The sequence below is a fragment of the Cucurbita pepo genome, chromosome 18 (genome assembly GCF_057944985.1).
Source record: "Cucurbita pepo subsp. pepo isolate OVF chromosome 18, ASM5794498v1, whole genome shotgun sequence".
NCBI classification, from domain to species: Eukaryota; Viridiplantae; Streptophyta; class Magnoliopsida; order Cucurbitales; family Cucurbitaceae; genus Cucurbita; species Cucurbita pepo.
In genome coordinates, this window is record NC_141815.1 from 10,560,146 (window position 1) to 10,580,002 (window position 19,857).

At 37.0% G+C, this 19,857-nt stretch overlaps 4 protein-coding genes across 12 annotated transcripts; 1 reads left to right on the forward strand and 3 right to left on the reverse strand.

Moving 5' to 3' along the window:
• Window positions 1-2,053: 2,053 nt before the first annotated feature.
• Window positions 2,054-5,758, reverse strand: LOC111779881 (uncharacterized). 2 transcript variants are annotated; one of them, XM_087119430.1, is made up of 5 exons: window positions 5,596-5,758; window positions 4,039-4,247; window positions 2,986-3,228; window positions 2,606-2,766; window positions 2,054-2,489 (listed from the first exon to the last, which is right to left on the reverse strand). In XM_087119430.1, exons 1-5 carry the CDS (start codon window positions 5,680-5,682, stop codon window positions 2,293-2,295), a joined length of 897 nt encoding a protein of 298 aa, XP_086975556.1. In that variant the 5' UTR covers window positions 5,683-5,758; the 3' UTR covers window positions 2,054-2,292. The 2 variants fall into 2 exon arrangements, with proteins under 2 accessions (XP_086975556.1, XP_023515835.2); XM_023660067.2 differs by having other exon boundaries at window positions 2,986-3,231.
• A 1,022-nt stretch (window positions 5,759-6,780) lies between these two features.
• On the reverse strand, window positions 6,781-9,615 carry LOC111779884 (uncharacterized). Of its 3 annotated transcripts, none has more exons than XM_023660070.2 (3): window positions 9,015-9,615; window positions 7,362-7,532; window positions 6,781-7,248 (listed from the first exon to the last, which is right to left on the reverse strand). In XM_023660070.2, the coding sequence occupies exons 1-2, from the start codon at window positions 9,430-9,432 to the stop codon at window positions 7,405-7,407; spliced, it is 546 nt and encodes a 181-aa protein (XP_023515838.1). In that variant the 5' UTR covers window positions 9,433-9,615; the 3' UTR covers window positions 6,781-7,248; window positions 7,362-7,404. The 3 variants fall into 3 exon arrangements, with proteins under 3 accessions (XP_023515838.1, XP_023515837.1, XP_086975560.1); XM_023660069.2 differs by having other exon boundaries at window positions 7,366-7,532; window positions 9,015-9,612; XM_087119434.1 differs by lacking the exons at window positions 6,781-7,248; window positions 7,362-7,532 and adding an exon at window positions 8,006-8,902.
• A 1,057-nt stretch (window positions 9,616-10,672) lies between these two features.
• Window positions 10,673-13,178, forward strand: LOC111779885 (uncharacterized). Its single transcript, XM_023660071.2, has 2 exons — window positions 10,673-11,098; window positions 12,904-13,178. The coding sequence occupies exon 1, from the start codon at window positions 10,805-10,807 to the stop codon at window positions 11,075-11,077; it is 273 nt and encodes a 90-aa protein (XP_023515839.1). The 5' UTR covers window positions 10,673-10,804; the 3' UTR covers window positions 11,078-11,098; window positions 12,904-13,178.
• Window positions 13,179-13,455: 277 nt separating this feature from the next.
• On the reverse strand, window positions 13,456-19,831 carry LOC111779876 (uncharacterized). 6 transcript variants are annotated; one of them, XM_087119643.1, is made up of 8 exons: window positions 19,525-19,829; window positions 18,057-19,081; window positions 16,218-16,278; window positions 15,996-16,111; window positions 15,698-15,788; window positions 14,612-14,659; window positions 14,401-14,494; window positions 13,456-13,612 (listed from the first exon to the last, which is right to left on the reverse strand). In XM_087119643.1, the coding sequence occupies exons 1-7, from the start codon at window positions 19,534-19,536 to the stop codon at window positions 14,405-14,407; spliced, it is 1,443 nt and encodes a 480-aa protein (XP_086975769.1). In that variant the 5' UTR covers window positions 19,537-19,829; the 3' UTR covers window positions 13,456-13,612; window positions 14,401-14,404. The 6 variants fall into 6 exon arrangements, 5 of the variants coding, with proteins under 5 accessions (XP_086975769.1, XP_023515824.2, XP_023515825.2 ...); XM_023660056.2 differs by lacking the exon at window positions 13,456-13,612 and adding an exon at window positions 13,625-14,012; XM_023660057.2 differs by lacking the exon at window positions 13,456-13,612 and adding an exon at window positions 13,626-13,972.
• Between the last annotated feature and the right edge of the window lie 26 nt (window positions 19,832-19,857).

The following is a 19,857-nucleotide window of genomic DNA, read 5'->3' on the forward strand; positions in this document are numbered from 1 at the left end:
TCTTTGGGAAGAAATAATTGACCGTTACATTAAAATGTAAAAGTTTTAATAAAACTCTAGGAAAATAATTGACAGTTACATTAAAATTTTAAAATTTTAGTGAAACTCTAGGAAAATAATTGACAATTACATTAAAATTTAAAAATTATTTACATATACCAAATATTATTTAACGTGGTGGTCGAGGTGAGCCACTTGAATCTAAATGCATGATTGGTAGGTAAAATTTAATGCTCTTAAAAATGGCGAGTACAAATTGCATTCAATTATATATTTTATTTTTCTTTGAAATAATTTTTTTTTTCACTTTTGACATAATTAAAATTATTATTTTTGTTTCGTCCATGTTTAAAAGTTTTAATATTTGAATTTACGTTTTTAAAATAATTTTCAATGATTTAAATTAAATGGGATTCTCTAATTATTTTTATATAAAAAAAATTGTTCATATTTTCTAGCCTTAATTTTCCTTTTACAATATAATTTTTTTTTAAATGTAATAAAATTTTTAATATAACATTCATAAATGAAAATTGGATATAATTTTTACCGAAATAATTTCTAAAAAATTAATATTATAATAGTTTTCCACACATAAATTTTTTAACATCGTTTTAACATAAAGTATTGTGATATATATGTAATAAAATTCAATGCTGATGTGTTTTGTAGGTTACAAAAATTATTTTATTAAAAAAGTTTAAAAAAAACTTATTAAATATTTATTGTATAAAATATTTGATTTGTTTACATATATTAATTTGTTGTTGATTTTTTCAAAACAAATTTAGTATTTATTAGTATTATTTTCATAAATTTTGGAAATATATCCACATATTATTATTAATTTTCAACTAACTTTATAAAATTTAACCTCGAATTACTTTATTTAAAATTTATTAAATATATATATATTGACTAAATGTAAGATTTACTAAAAAATATATGTATTTTATCTTTAGACCTCTAGATGATATCATATAGAAAATGTGGTTATTTTATTTTTATTTTTATTTTTATTATTTTTAATAAAATGGTAGAGTAAATGAGTTAGATGGTTTGGCTGCCGAATATTAATGGCCAATAGGGCTTGGGTTCTGACGAAGGTCCCAACCACTTATTAATTGGATTCAACCCACTGGGCTACACCCCTTTACCAGGGGTCAAGTTGACTCTGGTGTTCCCGAGTTGAAGGGTTAGATTGTAAGATCATCATTTCGAATGTAGAGGGAAATGAGGGTTAGCGAGGACGCTAGGCTCCAAAGGGGTGGATTGTGAAATCTCACGTCGTTGGAGAAAGGAACGAAGCATTCTTTATAAGGGTGTGAAAACTTTTTCATAGTAGTCATGTTTTTAAAACTTTGAGAGGAAGTCAGACATCGGTGGGCTTGGGTTGTTACAAATGGTATCACAGTGAGACATCGCATGGTGTCAATCGGAACGCTAAGCCCCAAAAGGGGGTGGATTGTTAGATACCTTTTTAGAGTAGACATGTTTTAAAAACTTTGAGGGAAAGCCAGACATCGGTGGGCTTTGGGTTGTTACAAATGGTATCAAAGCGAGACATCGAATGATGTGCCAACGGGAACGCTCAGCCCCAAAAGGGGGTGGATTGTTAGATCTCACCTCGGTTAGAGAGAAAAACGAAACATTACTCATAAGAGTGTGGAAACATCATGAAGCCAATGGCGATAGGTAACGAACCATAACCCATCAAAATGTAGTTTATTTAGATTATATCGACACATTCATTAAATTTCATTTATTAACTGAAGTTAGAAAGAGAAAACACGTTTTTTTTTTTAGTTCACATACATTGAACGTTAATTTATAAGTTATAGTTCTTTTTGTTTATAAGAACATGTGGGTGGGAACGAAACGGTCGAATACAAATAGGTATGTGGAGGTCGGCCAAACGAAGATCGAGAGTAAAGGAACTTGAACCAAAACTTTAAATTGAAAATGATCCTAGCAATGATCCACACAAAGAAGTTTCTTCCTTTAGCAACAGCACAACACGAACAACGCTAATTTAAAGCAAACTTCCAACCTAAAAAAGATTTTAAGTATCTTAGATCGATGAGTTATTATCAGTTTATTTATCATTCATATGGGAAATTGACAGATTGTGGGCCGGTTGATGTGAATGGTACGCATTGGGTATGCATGGGCCAAAGACGTGGCTGCTAAGTTGCTAACATCAAATATTTAATAATAGCCTTTGAAGTCAAAAAAGCAACAAAGAAAGAACTGTTTCCTGTTCATATTGGTTCACGAGCTTTCAGTAATGCTCTAATCCATGTGGTTATGGAAGCCTGGAAGCAGGGAAGTGATGAACCCAAAGACTATCATCTGGATTTCCTTCACCACTCCCCACCAGTTCAGACCGCCATTTCCAGGGCCACCTTCTGCCACATTCTCATTTTCAACGCCTCGGTTCCCTTCATTTGCTGGTTGGTTCTCAACCTCCTCCGCCACCGGTTGTCCCACTGCCATTATTTGAATGAAACTGAGCAACTTCACTGATAGACTCTAAACGACCCAATTGTGGTTCATAAAACCATTGTTTATCAAACCTAAATATGCTATTTAAGCAAAAATTTACCTGCAAAAGCAGCATTCTGAGCTTCTTGCCTTGCAGCTGGAGGAGCTACCGGAGCATGCTCTGCCCGAACTTCTGGTCTCGGTGGTTGGGGTGGTGCAGCTGCCCTTTGCATGCCTTGTGATAGCCATCGTATCAATGGTGTAAGCGCTCCAGTTTGATATCTGTGACAATTCCAAGAGAGGATCAGCCTAATACATAACTTCACTCATACAAAGACAATAAGTGTCAATTGGGAAAAGGGCATCTTCCATTGAGTAGTAGGTCATTGTTTATCAGAAATTTGATAGAATACTTATGGACGGCTAGTAATGGCTACTACAACAACTATAACTAGATTCATGCATACAAGGAACTAGCAAAAGTTCAAGGATATTGCTTACAGATAGACTAGTGAAGCACAAATCACCAGAACAACAAGCCTTTGTCTTGAACCATCTTGATGAACAAGAAAAATTAGAGCAGCAAGCTTCAGTATAAGCAACAAATCAATCTGTATAGCAATTTGAAATCTTCTGACGACAACTTGTCTTTGAGGTTCTGGTTGTTGCTGTTGTTGTCCTACTCGCCCGTTCTCCTCGACTGCTGCGCCACCCTCAGGACTTGTTCTATTACTGGTATCAGATCTACTACGGTTATAAATAAAAGATAGATGTCAATACACTCGAACAGAATCTCTGGTTCTAAGTACATATATTATCACACTGAAAACTAGCTGCTTGAAAATTACAAACCAAAGAAGTCAACAAATCTCAACTCGTCATGCATATTGGATGTGTTGTTCCTCAAATCATGTGAAATATGAAAAAGACCTTCATTAAAAATTGTTGAGATTCAAGGTCACATATTACCAGATCATTGCAAGCCAACAAAGAAATTACTCATAGAGCCTGTTTGGACAGCTTAAGTTGTGAAAATACAATTTTTCTCCGCTTTTTTTTTTTTTTTTTTTTTTTTTTTCTGGTAAGCCCATTAGTTCTTGTACCTAAGAGCATGATATCAACAATGCTACAGTCCCCATTCGTTTCAATTGTGCACACAAGAAGGACCAGTGCAACAAGAAGGCTCCCTCCTGGATATTATGACCCTTTCTAGTTGTGGAGCACATTTACAAAGATTCTCAAAGATAACAACTTCATCAAGATGCAACCATTCACCCAATATTCTAGGCCTCACAACTAAAATTCAATCAAGGGGGTACATCTCAGCCCTGTCAATTACCCTCCAAACTCAAGAGATGTTAGGTCTCCCTCCCTCATCTCACTCGTCCTTGGCAGATTGTGATATCATAATAGGTAGCTTGTAACTAATTCATTGAATCAAAATGAAATCAATAACTTCATGTTTGGCTCAATCAAATTGCTATTGGAACATCAACATGCCATTCAAATTACTTATTTTAATTCATTTTCTAGAATAATGATAGAGATACTGACGTGGGTATGCTGTAAGTTAAAGGAATAAGATTGTTAGATGCCATTCCAACAATGGGCCCGCCGATTGATGGTAAAGCAGGAACCGCATAAATGCCAGCTCCACGATTTTGATTTTCCGAAGGAGCTGATCCAGGAAAAAGTATAGGATACATGATTGGAATCATTTTAAAATCGCCGTTCGGAGTGAGGAAACTGGAAATTTTAGGAACCTGAAATCAAGTTAAAGAATTCAGAAAGAATGATGTCTCTACTTGTAAAAAGCATTAATAAAAAATAAAAATAAACATTTTCATGCGCACTTTCTTCTAATTCAGATTGCTAGAAACAAATTAAGAAAGAACTTTTCGATTAGATATGATTAAACTTTAAACAGCACCAAGCCAATGTAAGAAAGTTTCAATGGCACCACATGTATTAAACTTAGTTGTCAAACTCATTCTGTTAGTTGCTCGCAGATATTATATGTATCACCGTCAGCCTCACAGTTTTGAAATGCGTTTGCTGGGGAGAGGTTTTCACACCCTTTCGTTCTCCTCCCCAACCAATGTGAAATCTCACAATCCACTCCTCTTCGGGGCCCAGCGTCTTTACTGGCACACCAGTGTGCACCCCCCTTTGGGGCTTAGCCTCCTTACTGGCACATAAAAACCCGGTGTCTGGCTCTGATACTATCTGTAACAACTCAAATCCACCGCTTGTAGATATTTTTCGCTTTGGCCCGTCACGTATCGCCGTCAGCCTCATAGTTTTAAAACGCGTCTGCTAGGGAGAGTTTCCGCATCCTTATAAAGAATGTTTCGTTCTCCTCCCCAACCGGTGTGGGATCTCACACAAAGTAACCACAGAATCCATCAGATGATCCCTTCTCTCCCGTGAGTGCAGTGAAGGAATTCTCGCCTCACCCGCCCACTTGACTTATGACATCATCGACTTGTTTTTCAACCTAAATGATTTCATAACTCCAAAGAAAAATCTCTCTTTCGGAATCAGTCCTTTAGGCCGACCACACTACAAGTCATGAGCAATAGTGAGGCTAAGCGATATAAAGTTTGTGCCTCTTAAGTTCGATGGGCCCCATCAACATCATTTGATACCAAAATAAAATTCTGGCTTGGACAGATGAATGCAAAATACCGAACACAAAAGTCCCTACTAATAGACGTTGAGCTTCATGTTGTGGCCAATATTTACAGCAATTTATCAAAAATAACTGAGTAAGTTGATCGAGTAGATCCTCTGTAGAAAATATCGATCGGTATTTAGCAGCATTTTTATCCAAAACAATTGTGCAAATTGTTCCAGCAGATTTTCTATATAGAAAATTCACACGTTTCTCATATTCAATTCAAAAGCAAATCCAACAGAGGTGACAATAAATAACACCAAGGAAGAACATCAAGAAGAAACCTCCATCAAACACAGCAAGAAAAGAGAGAGTCGCCTGAAATTGAATCCGCGGTCGAACTAAAACGAGTTCGAAACTTCGAATAAAATCAACTAAATAGAACCTAAAACTTGGAGGGAAAAAAAAAAAAAAAGAGAAAAAGAAAATTGCACCTGAGTGTGTTCAAGATTGTCATCCCGCCATTCCGGAGCAGATGAGGATTGAGAGCTTGCAGAGATCGCTTCCGGTCCTTCCGCCATTGGAAGTATATCAAATCAAATTCCAAATTCTTCGTCAGCACTCCCTTCTCTTCAACAAACAAAAATTTATGCCTCGAAACTAATGGAGGGAGAATAGGGAAATGGCTTTATAGGGCGATATTCGTGTCTTCACCAATAGGAATATGCCACCTCATCATAAAGTATTTTTGGATTATAAATGCATTTTAATTTTATCAATTATATTTTAAATCGTTATTAAATGAGCTTAAATTAAAAATATTTTCATATTCCAATCATGGTTCAAATCATATTGCTCCTAATATTTGTAAAGAAGAAAAAATAGTTGTTTATTTCAAAACCTATTATCTAAATAATTTTTTATTATACTAAAAAAATAGTTGTTTCTCAAATAAATTTCCAATAATTTGTTTTTATTTTATTTTTATTTTTTTATAAATTGGATATAGTTCCAAAATGACCCTAAAAATATAATTTATTGATTAAAATCCTAAAAAAAATTTAATTTTTTTTTTTACGTTTATTAAAAAAATTGATTCCGTCCTGTTTATGGGTATGAACCCGAAATATAATATGTCATTTTCTTTCTATATTATTGATAAAGCATACATTCGCTTTTGTAACTTACAAAATATTTGTAATATTTAAAGAACTAGCAAAATATTAAAAACATTCTTGTCGGACTAGATCACGGACTAGATCCAAAGCACTGGAATACTTATCCATGCTCATAAGACACGTACAATCTTGTCAATTGGCTATTCTCGAGAACGGGACAAATAGGCTACACTTCTATTACACTAACATTAAATCACTTTATCAATGGTCCTTTTATGAAGGAGTCGATGGCTATTTGCACCGAGGAGAAGGCCACTCCTAGAAAATAGAGAAAATGTGTCCGTAATTTTCTTTTTCTTTTCTAATCTTGGTTTTTATAATGAATTTTGGATCATTCAATTCATTCGATTACAAATTATCGAAAAATGGAGAAGCAAGGCGATCCTAGCATTCGACCGAATTATAGGGCAATGTGACTACGGTCCCTAACAGATCATACAACCTTCCTTCCATAGAACAGTACAGAAGAGGCAGATCTTCAGTGTTACAGCAACAAAAACCTATAAAAGAGAACTTCTTATACCAATAGCATAAAAGTTTCAAGCAGTATGGAAATTACTGCTACTACAACAAACTGAGAATGATCTTACAGGCATTTGAAATGTAAAACAATTTATCAGTTACTTTTATACATGCATAAGCAAAATTTCTTACTGTGGCTGTGTGTATAGATTTGATAGGACAGGGGTGGAGGGGACGACAAGAACCTGAGAATTCACCTCATTTAAATAACAAGCCGGTGAATTTGGAGATCCTAAAGTACTCGGTCGGTCCAAAAACAACTAAGCATAAACAACCATAAGTTTGGGGGGCTTTAAATAGACAAGGCGGGTCGAGACGAAGCAAATGGAACTGAACTCCGAACTGGAACCATCTGTAGAGCCATTCCATTTCTCTCCGACCTCACGTCGTCATCGTCACTTTCCACTCTATTCGGTCTCTCGAATCTCTGATAACCATCTAATGATCCTGCATAGGTGAACTATATGAATTAAGAACAGAGCCTTGGCTTGCTAGACCATCTGCACATAATATATCAGATACTTCAACACGGTGGAATTGGTTAACAATGCCAAATTTACCTACCCAACTGCATTAGTGAATGAGGTATGAGGTTCCTATTTCTCAATCCTCAGGCTGGTTTGAGTTATCTGTAATTGTTGATGTCTTCACCTCGATCTCTAACTCCACCTCATTTGAAGTGTCGAACTCGGTATCTAATGGAGCCAACCGAGTTGCTCCAGAGATAGACCCTATTCCAAGGAAAAATATCATCATTCCATGAATATAAATGGCACAAAAAGTTCAAAAAAGGCCTTTATGGTCTGCAAATAAGCTCAGTTTTTAAGGCGAAATGGTTGAAATAATACTTCTGCTTTGACAAGGCACCATACCTAGACGAAAGAAACACTATCCTACACCGTATCGAAAGCTTGTCTCACTACAAAAGTTTTGCATTCTCAGGCCAGATAAACCATCAAATGGTCATAACTACACTAAATCAAATGGCTATGCCAATACACACAATTATCAGACCATTTTCCCATATCTCAACCAGCCACACGAATTAGGTCTGATAACAAGAAATAGAGAAACTGGAATTAGACAAAAATGAAGAGACAATGAAAGGAAACAGATCTATAAGTCGGAGGTTCGAGCAAATGACACTCTCTATAATGATTCGGAACATTTCACGTTCCTCAAGAAACAGGGGGATGAAGAAAAAGGCAACAAAGTGAAGGCTTGTTCTATTAATGCTTATTACCTTCTATAGGTACAATTTGAATAGTTTGTGTAATTAAGTAATGCTCGCTGAATCGAAAATTTGCAATCTAAATGTCAACAAAAGCACTACCCTTTGTCATCTAGACTCTCGAGTTATAACAACTCGAAACTACAAAATCACGTGACTGGTAATCAGTTGACATCAATCATAGATTTTCATACAATATTCCCTCGGGCCTTGCATATTTTACATCAAGACTGCAGCAGCGAAGTATGATCTGAATTAAGATTCAGCTAAAATCTCAAGACATTGTCAAGGCATTTTAACATTGGCGATCCTCTAACTGTTCACATCAAATTTTTTTTGTGTGAAATTGCAGTAACCCAATGTGTATGGTGTCATAGTGGTACAAACTACTTTGTTCTGTAATTACATTAGCCACTTGTTTGGGCAGTACTCCGTGAGAACTTTATTCACACATAAAACTTGGTCACAGATAAATGAAACCCCGCAGTAGGCTTCTACGGCGCAATTTCGGTAACTATAGGACACAAGAACAACCCTGCAACCTACACAACCAAAGCTTTGAAGGGCAGCTAGCTATTGCATCATAATACCTCAAAGAAATGAACATGACACCGCTGTTCCCTAATTGATACAATTCGAATTAGATCGGCCAAAGCCATCAAATAAAGGTATCACAAGCATCACCCCAATTCAAATGCACCAACAAATCAGTAGCATTTTGTATAGAAAGAAGGCTGATCTACCACTTCAATTTATAAGAACATCCAGCAATTCTATCACGCTGAAGTAATAGCAGATAACACAAATTCCAAGCACCACATGATCATCAGTCGGTTCACCAAATCAATACAAGCGATAGAACTAATAACCCTGATAAATCACCACTTTCAATCATCATTCGCCGTATTAATCAACCGCAAAACAAACATCAATCGAATAACATAACGCGATAGGGAAAAAAATGCGTAGATTTTATATATACCTTTGGCGAAGAAATCTAAGCAGGGCCAACCACGAGAGTTAGCAAGTGAAGGGGACACCTCTTTGGAGAGCGGTTCAACAAATTTATCGAACAGGTCAACCACCTTGCGTGGCTTAGTACGACGAGGAGGAACCCAAAATGACGAACCAGGAACAAACGGAACCCAATCAGGAGTCGATCGCTCAACGATAATCCTCTCTACAAAATCGTCCAGCTTCCTAATAGCAAGAACCTCTGAATCAGCCCCGAAAGAGGACGATTCAAGGTCAATTTCGATGAACTTGGCCTTACCAGAACGTGTAGAGCGGTTCCGATGACCGAGAACAAAGGAAGACGGAATCAACAGCAATAACTTCAAAGGCGCAGATTGCATCTTAGAGGAAATGAAAGATTGCGATTGAGACAAAATTCGAGCCATCCGAGGAACCCAGATGAAATTCCAACGCTACAAATCAAAGAATTCTCTCTTCTTTTACCTTTCCGCTACGGATGTGCGAAGAACTTCAGATTCCAAGATGAGTATTCTGAATTTTTCCTTTAGTTCGACAAATATTTCAGATTAGACCTCTTGGGAGTATTTATTCCAGTTGAGTTATTACTCCCCAAAAATAATTTTTTAAAAAATACTGATTTATCTGAAATATATATATATATACAAACATATTTTTGTAGAGTTATTTGGAAAATAATTAAAATGTCTTAAATTGCGCCGAAAATATTGGCAGTTTTTGTTTACTGTCGTGTAAACATACTTAAAATAGGATTTTGAGTTGTAAAAATGTCAAAAATTAGAAGTACCTATTTCCATTTATGAACGTTTTTTTATATTTTATTAATTATTTTTTTTGGGAAATTGCCATTTTTTATTTTTTTTTCTCTATTTTTTCTCTATTTTTGTTTAGAGCTTTCCCATTTGAGTTTGACCTTGACTAAGAATATTAATAATGTTAATTATAATTTTTTTTAGGACAAAAATAGTGTGAAGAGAACCTCAGGTTTCTCATCTTAAACTGTCACGTCTCACATTCGTTGGGGAGGAAAACAAACTACGGTTAACGGGTGGAAACCTTCTCCTAGCAAACTCGTTTTAAAGTCTTCAGGTAGAGCAGGACAATATGACAATATCTACAAGCGGTGGATCTGGGCCGTTACATAAACTAAATTTTAATATTTTATTTTTTGAAATTATGAGATGATTTTATTTTTTAAATTAGGGATTTGTTAATATATACAAATTTATTTATAACTTACTTGAATATTAGTATTTATTTATTTATTTATTTTTAAATTATATGAAAATACATACTGTTAATTTTTAAATTTATTTATAAAATATTAGTATTTATTTATTTATTTTTAATTTGTATATTTTCATTGGATTCTTTAAATTTCCCTAGAAATGCAAGTCAACGATATTATATAGATGCTTTTATAAAATGGAGACTAATGTTGATAAATTAATTTTTGATCTAACGCTATTGACCAGAAGTCAATGCATACGTGTACGATCGAAATTAGTCTAAACAGAGAGCTGAAGCCAATCTCGGACGACCATTTGTCAAAATCCTGAACGTTAAATTGAAAAGTGGGGCCAAATTACTCAACGGCCACGATTGAAACACCATCCATTCTTATGTGAGCAAATGTTACATCTTTTGAGTTCTTTTGTTTTCGCCTAATTGATCTCTCCCGCTTGTTTAGAGGCTTCTTCTCGCGTTTCGATCCCGATCTTGGATCTTAGGGCTAGGGCTTGGTTTTGGTTTTGGTTTGCTCTGCAATTCGAGGCAGAGATGGCAATGAGGCAATTCTACTCCGAAATTAAGGGTTTGAAAGTTAAGGAGCTGCCGGCGTACGTGAAGCCGATGCTCTCCGTTGATTATGTTAAGAAGGCAGTGCAGAGAGGTCTTGACAATTATAACGCGAAGTATATTCAGACCAGTTCTATTGACCCTCTGCTCCATGTTTGCTTTGGCGGCATGATCCTTTCCTATCTTTTGGCGCTCCCTGAGGAACGGCGCCATCTTGAACATCAGCAACACGCCAAAGAGCATGGTGGCCACTGATTGAGTTCTCTATCTTTTGAGGTATGGATTTCAGTGTGCAGTGTTTGTGTTTACATTAGGTTGAACAATTAGGATTTCTATGGACGGGTTTTCATGGATTGATCGATTAGAGTTGGGTCATGCATCTATTGAAATGGATATTTTTGTTCAGAAACTTCGAATACTCTCGGATAGGCGGAATTTATTTCCGTTTTTCATTGTCATTATCGTGTCAACTAACTTTGGTTGCCGCGATTCAGTTTGTTTCCCTTTCGTTTTCTGAGATTTGGACCCGTAAACCAATGATCATGTTGTATTTATTCGATGCTGGTACTCAAATGATCTTCTTAGTCAACTTTTTTTTTGTTTTGTTTGTGTGATTACTAGTAATGAATACTGTTTCCCGTGTGGTCTGTTAATTTTATGAGAGCATTTAGCACATGATACATTTATAGAAGTTTTTCCTTTTTGTATCGTGAAATCTTCCAAGCGTCTATTTTTCTCACGCCATTTTGATCTGGAGAAAAAGAAACTAGAGTCGAAGAATGTGTTATTCTTCCCTGCCCGAACCAACTATTTGGATTAAAAGGATCTATTACATTTTTTGGTTTTATTTATTTATTCTCTTGTTTATATTACCAAACCCATTTCCAGTAGATTGTTGCATTATCTGTATTTATGTTTTTTGTTCTCATAGAACCTGTTTTAGGTGCTTTCTTCTAATTCTGGCACAGCCTGTGATCTTGAGTTGTTTGTGTCTGGCTGACCTTGAATATGACTTCTCAAATGTAAAGCTTCCAGGTTTACAGCCCATAACATGACCTTAAGGGCATATGTACTTGGCTTTACAAAACTCATAGGCTTGTAGGCTTGACGTTTAACTCCTGGAATGTTGGTGCCACCAAGACTAACTTTTCCATACTCAAGCAACGTGCATTTTCACCATTTTTATTCTTAATTGTCTATACTCTAAAATAATCTCTGCCTTGGTGCTTAAAAGGTGAAACAAAGAGGAGATCATTCATGTAACCGTTAAATGACTGCTTTTTATGGGACATAGAATTTCTAAGTACTGACATTTTTTCTTTATCCAAGTTTAATGGTGCATGCGAGTATCATTCATCGCGAGGCATCCAAGTTGTCTGTATCCACTTCACTTGCTCTTGATTATTTCTTTCTATGTGTTAAGTTCAGTTGTCTTTTGTGCTTTGACTGCTTACAAGGCCTAGCGGGGAGGCGATAGTAGGGTGATTGCAAGAGTACGGTAACAAGTATCTAAAGGATATTTAAGGCAACAAAGTACCATGCTAGGTGTCTGAGTATGGATTACCTTGGCAGAATTTAAGCCTTTTTTCAGTGTATTCTGTGCAAGTAACTGCAGATGGAGCTAATGGTGTACCCTAGGGATTAAATCAACCCTACTCCACTAGTAAAAATAGGTAGTAATGGTGTACCCTAGGAATGAACGACATGAAAATTTTGTTATAAATTATCCCTTTTCCTATAGGGATCGGAACTTAGAAAAATGGTTGGAACAACAGACATCCATCTCGGTTGTATTTTGGATACCTGTATAACGATCGAAGACTTAAATCAATCCTCATCCAAAGTCATTTGGTTTTGAGTTGGGTCTAGTTGACTTGGGTTGTGATAACCTCCCCATTACCAAAAAACACAAGATGTATGCTTTTTCCTAGCATGATTGTTTGTGCAGTTTCTTAAATCTTGCTTATACTTATACTTGTGACTGGATCGTAAAATCACGTCTCTTTTGATGCTGGAGATTCATATTTAGTCTCAATTGTATTCCTAAACTTCCCTTTTATACGTTTTTGTTATTTTTGCAGGGTGAAGGTGCCTCAAAGGTGTCTCTGGTCAATAATTTGTTTCCCGAATGTTTCTGTATCTTGTTGCAATCATTGAGGAAATAAACAGACTTTTCTGTGAGTTTTTAATCATATATGGCAACCATCTTTGAGTCGCAGAACAAGTTCATGGTTGTTTTGTTTACTTTCTTGCACACGATCCTCCCCCATACTTATATTTCTCTGGTCAGTGCTTTGTCAATGGCCTACAAAACTATTGCTGCTGGCTTCAAATGCAAATTGTTGTCTTTCATTTCTTCAAGATGTTAAAAGTAATCTCAAGGATTACTATGATGTTACATTTTCTGATTCTAGAACGAATATGATTAATTTGAAATGCTGGGAAGCAGCCGATTATTAAAGTGATTGTAGACTCGGGCAAAGATATTGGACTCTAATTATGGTAAAATTAATGAGTTAAACTATTTTCATCTTGTGTGATAAACAAGTTTACATACTATCATTTTCAAAAGTTATTGAAACATCACATCGATTTTAGTATGAATCCTTTCATAACAGAGTATGAGCCATTTAATGATCCACAAAGGAATGGGTATGTTTATATCAGGAAAATTCAAAGATCTAACTGATGTTCCTGTATCAGTACAGAAAGGCCTTCAAACAAAATTTGCTTACTTTATAATCACATAATCAATCTCGTTCAACAGATGGGAGTTCCCTCAAAAGATTTCTGTAAGAGAAATGGAAAATAACAAATAAATACAATACCTTCAATACTTGCTATATTAGCAAGACAAGCAACTCCTCCATTTGAAGGCATTACACTCCATCATCCTATATATTTTTGTCTTCCCCTTACGACCTATTTTAAAGGAGGTCGCTCGAGACATTCATTTCGGCATGCTCGCCCTCACTGTGACCCACGCATGTACCACAGATAGCTCGCTTAGGCCACAGGGCCCAGGGATGGTGGAGAGCTGACAGCATGCCTCCCTTCTTATAGTACATTTTGAGACATTTTCAATACTCCAGGCATAGACGTGATTTTGGTAGAGAGACAATCCAGACTTCTCTCGTTCCAACACTTCTACTGTCAAAATCACACCCCAAAGCCCATGAAACTATACTTCCTAGGAAAAGATTCAAAATAAACGATATCGTTTAAGTACTTTACTAGCTATCAGTGTTCAACCAAACTTCAGCAACTAAGATAAACACAGAACTGCAAAATATCTTGAACTATTCCATCTCATTTCTCTACTCATCAACAAAAAGCAATTCCCATTTTACCCACTTGTCTCTTAACAGACGTTCTCCAAGAGAAAAAGAGACAAAAAGGCAGCAGAAGAAGAGGGTAAATGGCTAACACATCATATTTAGTCATTCATTTACAACATACAAGATATTACTATCACAATGCTTCTCGAAGTAGAGAATACGACTCGATTTTAATCTGAATGACTTGATTTTGTAAGAAATATGGTGTTACGACACTTGAAACTATCAAGCAGTTCTCACCATATCAAGTTTTGTGTTCTGTAAGGTTCTGCACATCACTTCTGCTCTTGGTCTCATCCAATTTCCGTCTTTTGGAAGCAAACCGAGGCCTCAACTACAATGACAGAGAGAGAGAGAGAGAGAGAGAGAGAGAGAGAGAGAAATTAACATTATCTGAACCATACACAAAAGCACATGTAGTGTAAATACTACGTGAGAGAAATGACAGTACCATCTCAATGTACTTCAACTGCTTTAAAACTTGAACCGTTTCCAGTTCCTGCAATAATGGAGCACAAAGCTCTGAATTTGGTAACAATAATCAATGAATACAGAAGCCCAAATCTTCTATTTAGAGCTCAACTAATCTCATGGAACAATTGCCTTACCTTACTATATTTGGTTGTCAGTTTGAAGTTTTAATATACTATGTAGGTGAGTAGTGATAAGAAATCTACGGGAATCTTAGAACTACACGGGTTGAGAAGATAACCAAAAAATGTTTTCGAACGCTCCTTCCACAGGTAGATCTTGTGTAACAGCCCATGCTCATTGCTAGCAGATATTGTCTGCTTTGGCCCGTTACATATCGTCGTCTGCCTCATGGTTTTTAAAACACGTCTACTAGGGAGAGGTTTTTACACCCTTATAAGGAATGCTTCATTCTCCTCTCCAATCAACGTGGGATCTCACAATCCACACCCCCCTTGGGGGCCCAGCATCCTCGCTCGCACACCGTTCGATGTCTAACTCTGATACCATTTGTAACGGCCCAAGTCCACTGCTAGCAGATATCGTTCGCTTTGGCCCGTTACATATCGTCGTCTGCCTCATGGTTTTTAAAACACGTCTACTAGGGAGAGGTTTTTACACCCTTATAAGGAATGCTTCATTCTCCTCTCCAATCAACGTGGGATCTCACAATCCACACCCCCCTTGGGGGCCCAGCATCCTCGCTCGCACACCGTCCGATGTCTAACTCTGATACCATTTGTAACGGCCCAAGTCCACTGCTAGCAGATATCGTTCGCTTTGGCCAGTTATGTATTGTTGTTAGCCTCACAGTTTTTAAAACACGTCTACTAGGGAGAGGTTTCCACACCCTTATAAGGAACGCTTCGTTCTCCTCTCCAATGAATGTGGAATCTCACATCTTGAGATGTTAGGTGCCATATTGCCGAATAATAAACATATGAATGAGCATCCAAGATTTTACTATGGCCATTTGAAAATAATGCGAATTCCTAAAAGAGCATTGTGTTGCCAAGAACTATGTACACAAGATCAAAAGAGAGACCCAGTATTGAGGTCAGTTCACCTGAGGTACAGCACAATCAGCATGTGTTGGATCCCAAAGCATGGAGCAGAAGCATTCCCAGTCATCAGTTTGGACTTCGAAAAGAGGAGCCCTACGATGCCAAGTTTTAAATGAAAAATAAATCGTAACTCAGGATTTGGCACGTTCACATAATTAACTACAGATTCAAAATCATGAACAAAGTTGAGCAGAAACAAGTGAACTTGTTAATGTAATGGCGAATGAGATCATTTAGAACAAATTTTATGTTCCAAAATGCAAACAAGATATTAGGGAGAGAGTACATCATTTTCCTAACCTGCGCCACTTGCCACAAATGGTTGAATTAACACCGCCCACTCCGTTCATAACTTGTTGACATTGAAGCCAATTTCCGATAGTGCTCGATCTACAAGGTTTATTGGTACTCAGCTCCTAATGTTTTGTTGGTCGGGAAGTAGAAAGCCAAGTCACTATTTTTTCATTGATTTACAAACTCTGTTACTGAATGAAAATGAACACAAGCAAATCGATGCCTTACATGCATTAGCAAAGGTTCTGAAGGATGCATTTCCAGTCGCTCACCGATGGCATCATTATCACTACATCAGCCCAAAAGAAATAAATGCTATTAGGAAATGGAAGAAATGCATATTTTCTCCTTATCATGTCGAGTAAAGGCTCTATTTAAGAAATGTATTTCTTATCTTTACTTTTCTCTTTGAGATAACTAAGAGGGTTCGGGTTCAAGTAGCTTATGCCACTATACGCCTCACTTGTGGGTTATAGACTACTGTAAATTTAGTCTTGTATCAATAATTCAACACTCCCCTCACTTGTGGGTTTGAGAATTTGTAGAAGACCCATGGAAATTAATATTAATCAGAAAGGAAATGAAATACAGGGGTGTGAACATAGATCTCTTATCTAGTATCATGTTAAATCACTTATGAACCGAAAATTTTAAGTTGGTGGTTCAGTCAAGTTCCCTTGCATGAGACTTGTTCGTGCTTTTTGAGGCGCTGCCTGTGACTCAGCATGGGAAAAGGGGGCGGAACTGCACACTTACGTGTTCAGAGCATTGCCCGAGTGAATAGGCGGGGCATACCACGCAAAGCTTGATTTTAGAGGCTGGGCTAGTTCCTTTTCTAGCCTGCCAACAATTGATTTAGATGTTGGGGCAAGCCTCAAGAAAGTATAGGTTGAGCGGGAGCCAGCTCTACCTCGGCCAGCATCCTTCTCTTGAGGGGATGGAGTCCTGGAGCGAACTAATCATTGAGGTTTCTTACAAACTAAGGTCCCAAGTAGCATAGTAATAAGGTTCTTGTTATTCTCCCAAATTTTGGTATTAAGATCATTACTCACAATAAAGCTAATTCTAGAAGTCAACACATCTTTAGCTTTGAGTATATCTCTCCAAGGTCCTCCTGACTTCATGGTGATATTAGGGAGAGACCACCATCCACATTTGAGGACACCATACTTGACAGCCACCACCTTCTTCCAATGAGCCTCCTTTTCCATGGTAAATCTCTAAAGCCATTTAGAGAGGAGAGATATGTTTTTAACAAGAATACTCGAAAATTTCTTGTCTTCTTCTAAATGAAAGGAAAATTTTTCTTCCTATATCATCAAGGTCGCCCTCCTATGGATCAAAACAAACATGAAGTGAGTGGGTCGGCTAGATAGAATAACTTGGCGTAGTGTTAGTCAGCCACCTTATTACACCACTCCTAACTTCCTTATACCAGGGCAATATCCTAACTATTAATGACTCCTGTTTTGTAACCATCTAAATCTACTGCTACCAGATATTGTCCGCTTTAGCTCGTTATGTATCGCCGTCAGCCTCAGTGTTTTAAAACGCGTCTACTATGGAGAGGTTTCCACACTCTTATAAGGAATGTTTTGTTCTCCTCTCCAACCGATGTGGGATCTCACAATCCACATATTGGCCCCTTAATTCATCCAACACGGTTAAATCTCTTTGGAAAGATGTTTCCTCAAAGAAGATTAAAATTTTCCTTTGGGACCTTAGTCTTGGTGCTATTGATACAACGGATCGACTACAAAGGTGTACGTCCTATCTTTATCTTTCTCCATCTGGGTGCCTTATGTGTGCATCTAATTACAAGCATTCTATCATCTTTTTGCACATTGCTCCTTTGCTTCTAGATTTTGGTCTCTAATTCTAGATGCTTTTGGGTGGTCCTTACATTTGCCAATAGCATTTATGATCTTCTTACCTCCGTTCTTGAGGTCGGTCCTCTTTTCCGAGGTGTGAAGACTTTGTGGCTTGCCTTCATTAGAGTTTCTAACTTCTTTAATGTATTTCATGTTTGTATGAAGAAAAACTATATAATTAAAGAAAATAACATACTCTGAAATCGGGCCAGACCAATCTGGGACTTCTGCTTGAAAACCTTTGCCAATCCGAACACCAGTTGTATAAGGTTCCGTGTCCTTCAACATCAATGCAACAGAATTTGATTCGCCCTTAGAATATCCATTTCTACTCGAGGTGTTCGCCAATTTCTTCATAATGACGTCCTTCAAAATTTTATGATTCTTCTTCAGACATGAATTGCAATACCACTCATCATTCAACACTTTCTTCATGCGATGATTGCAACACGAGACGTGAAATGCATCTTCACAATGATCACAAATTAACATCTTCAAGACTGAATCCGAAGAGCCACAAGTTTTGCACAATCGAAAACAATTATTTTCGCTTCTAAAATCACTTTCTTCCTCAGAAGCATGAGCCATAGAAGACAAAAGCCCATTGCTTCTAAGGATAGAGATGCATAGATCTCTTCCTGATATATCCTCCTCCATATCCTCCATAACTCGAATACTAGAAGAGGAGCACTCACCCGTGTCATCCACTTCAACTTTCTTCGAAGTCGAAACAAGTTCCATGTTCGACTTAGATGACGAGCAGCTATCATTTATGCTATCAACCTCCAAACTTTTTTGCAGGCCATTATTAAGCCTTCTGTCAGAACCATGCCCGTCCCCAATCGTACAACCATCGACCGATTCCCATTCTGAAACTCGAGTTTTTCCATCGTAAACAGGAAAAGAAGGGACAACATTACCAACAATTTTCCTTTTGTGGTTATGTCGAGAAGCTGCAGCTTGTTGACCATCGCAACTGATCAAAGATATACAATCTGTCTCAATAGCCCACAACCTGGAATCAGAATTGCCTCGCAGTTTTCTTCTCGTGTATACCACATTATATTTTGAACCTTCGGGCATCGTTCTAACAGTTGATATCTGGGGAAAGGCCCTAGAAGAATTTAAGCAAAGAAAATCACCATCGTTCTTGTTTTCCTCTACGATTGGCCCAGCTTTTCTGCATCCATTATGAGAGAATCCATCACAATGGCGGCACATCTGCGAATTTCAAGAGCAAACAAAATAAGCTTTTCTTGAGAAGTGGAGCACATCCGATCATTCATCTAGAATCAGGAACTCACCAAAATCTGTCTATTCGGCCCTATCTTTCCAACTCCAAAACATTTAACCCTAAATGTTCATACTCAACGAATAATAACCAGCCATCCAACTTCACATTATCGAGCAGCATGAAGAACAATATTAAACAAATTTATGTCGTAATAGACTGCGGCATGTAATTCTTAAGGTTTCGTCGAGTAGAACAGCCACACCAGAAAATCTATCATAACAGGGCGTTTAATAATAATACTCAAATACTGCAGAAGAATCCATTCAAATAACAAATGAAGTTTAAACACAAGCAACCAACGATTGAAGGAAAAGATTAAACTACGCTTTGTTCCCGATTCCTAAAGTAGAGAGGAAAAGATTAAACTAACCAGAAGAAGCATACAATCAGCCAGCTCTTCTGAATGATCAGCCCAGTTGTGAAAATGCTTCGCTTCTCTTCTGCTCCTTCCCCACTCAGAATCCCGGATTCATCTACTTCAAAACTATGCGCTTTTATTGCCCATTTTTTTTTTCTTTTATATTCCAGAAAAGACAACATCTGTGCTTATGTAGTAGAAAAGACGCAAGTTTTCATATTGGCTATGAAGATCACCCATTTTGCATATTGGAGCAGTCTCGTTTGTAAAATGCAAAGCTCTACAAAGAGAGATGAAGAAAGAATGACCAAAAATAATAGATGATTCCCAATGGGTGTGTATTTG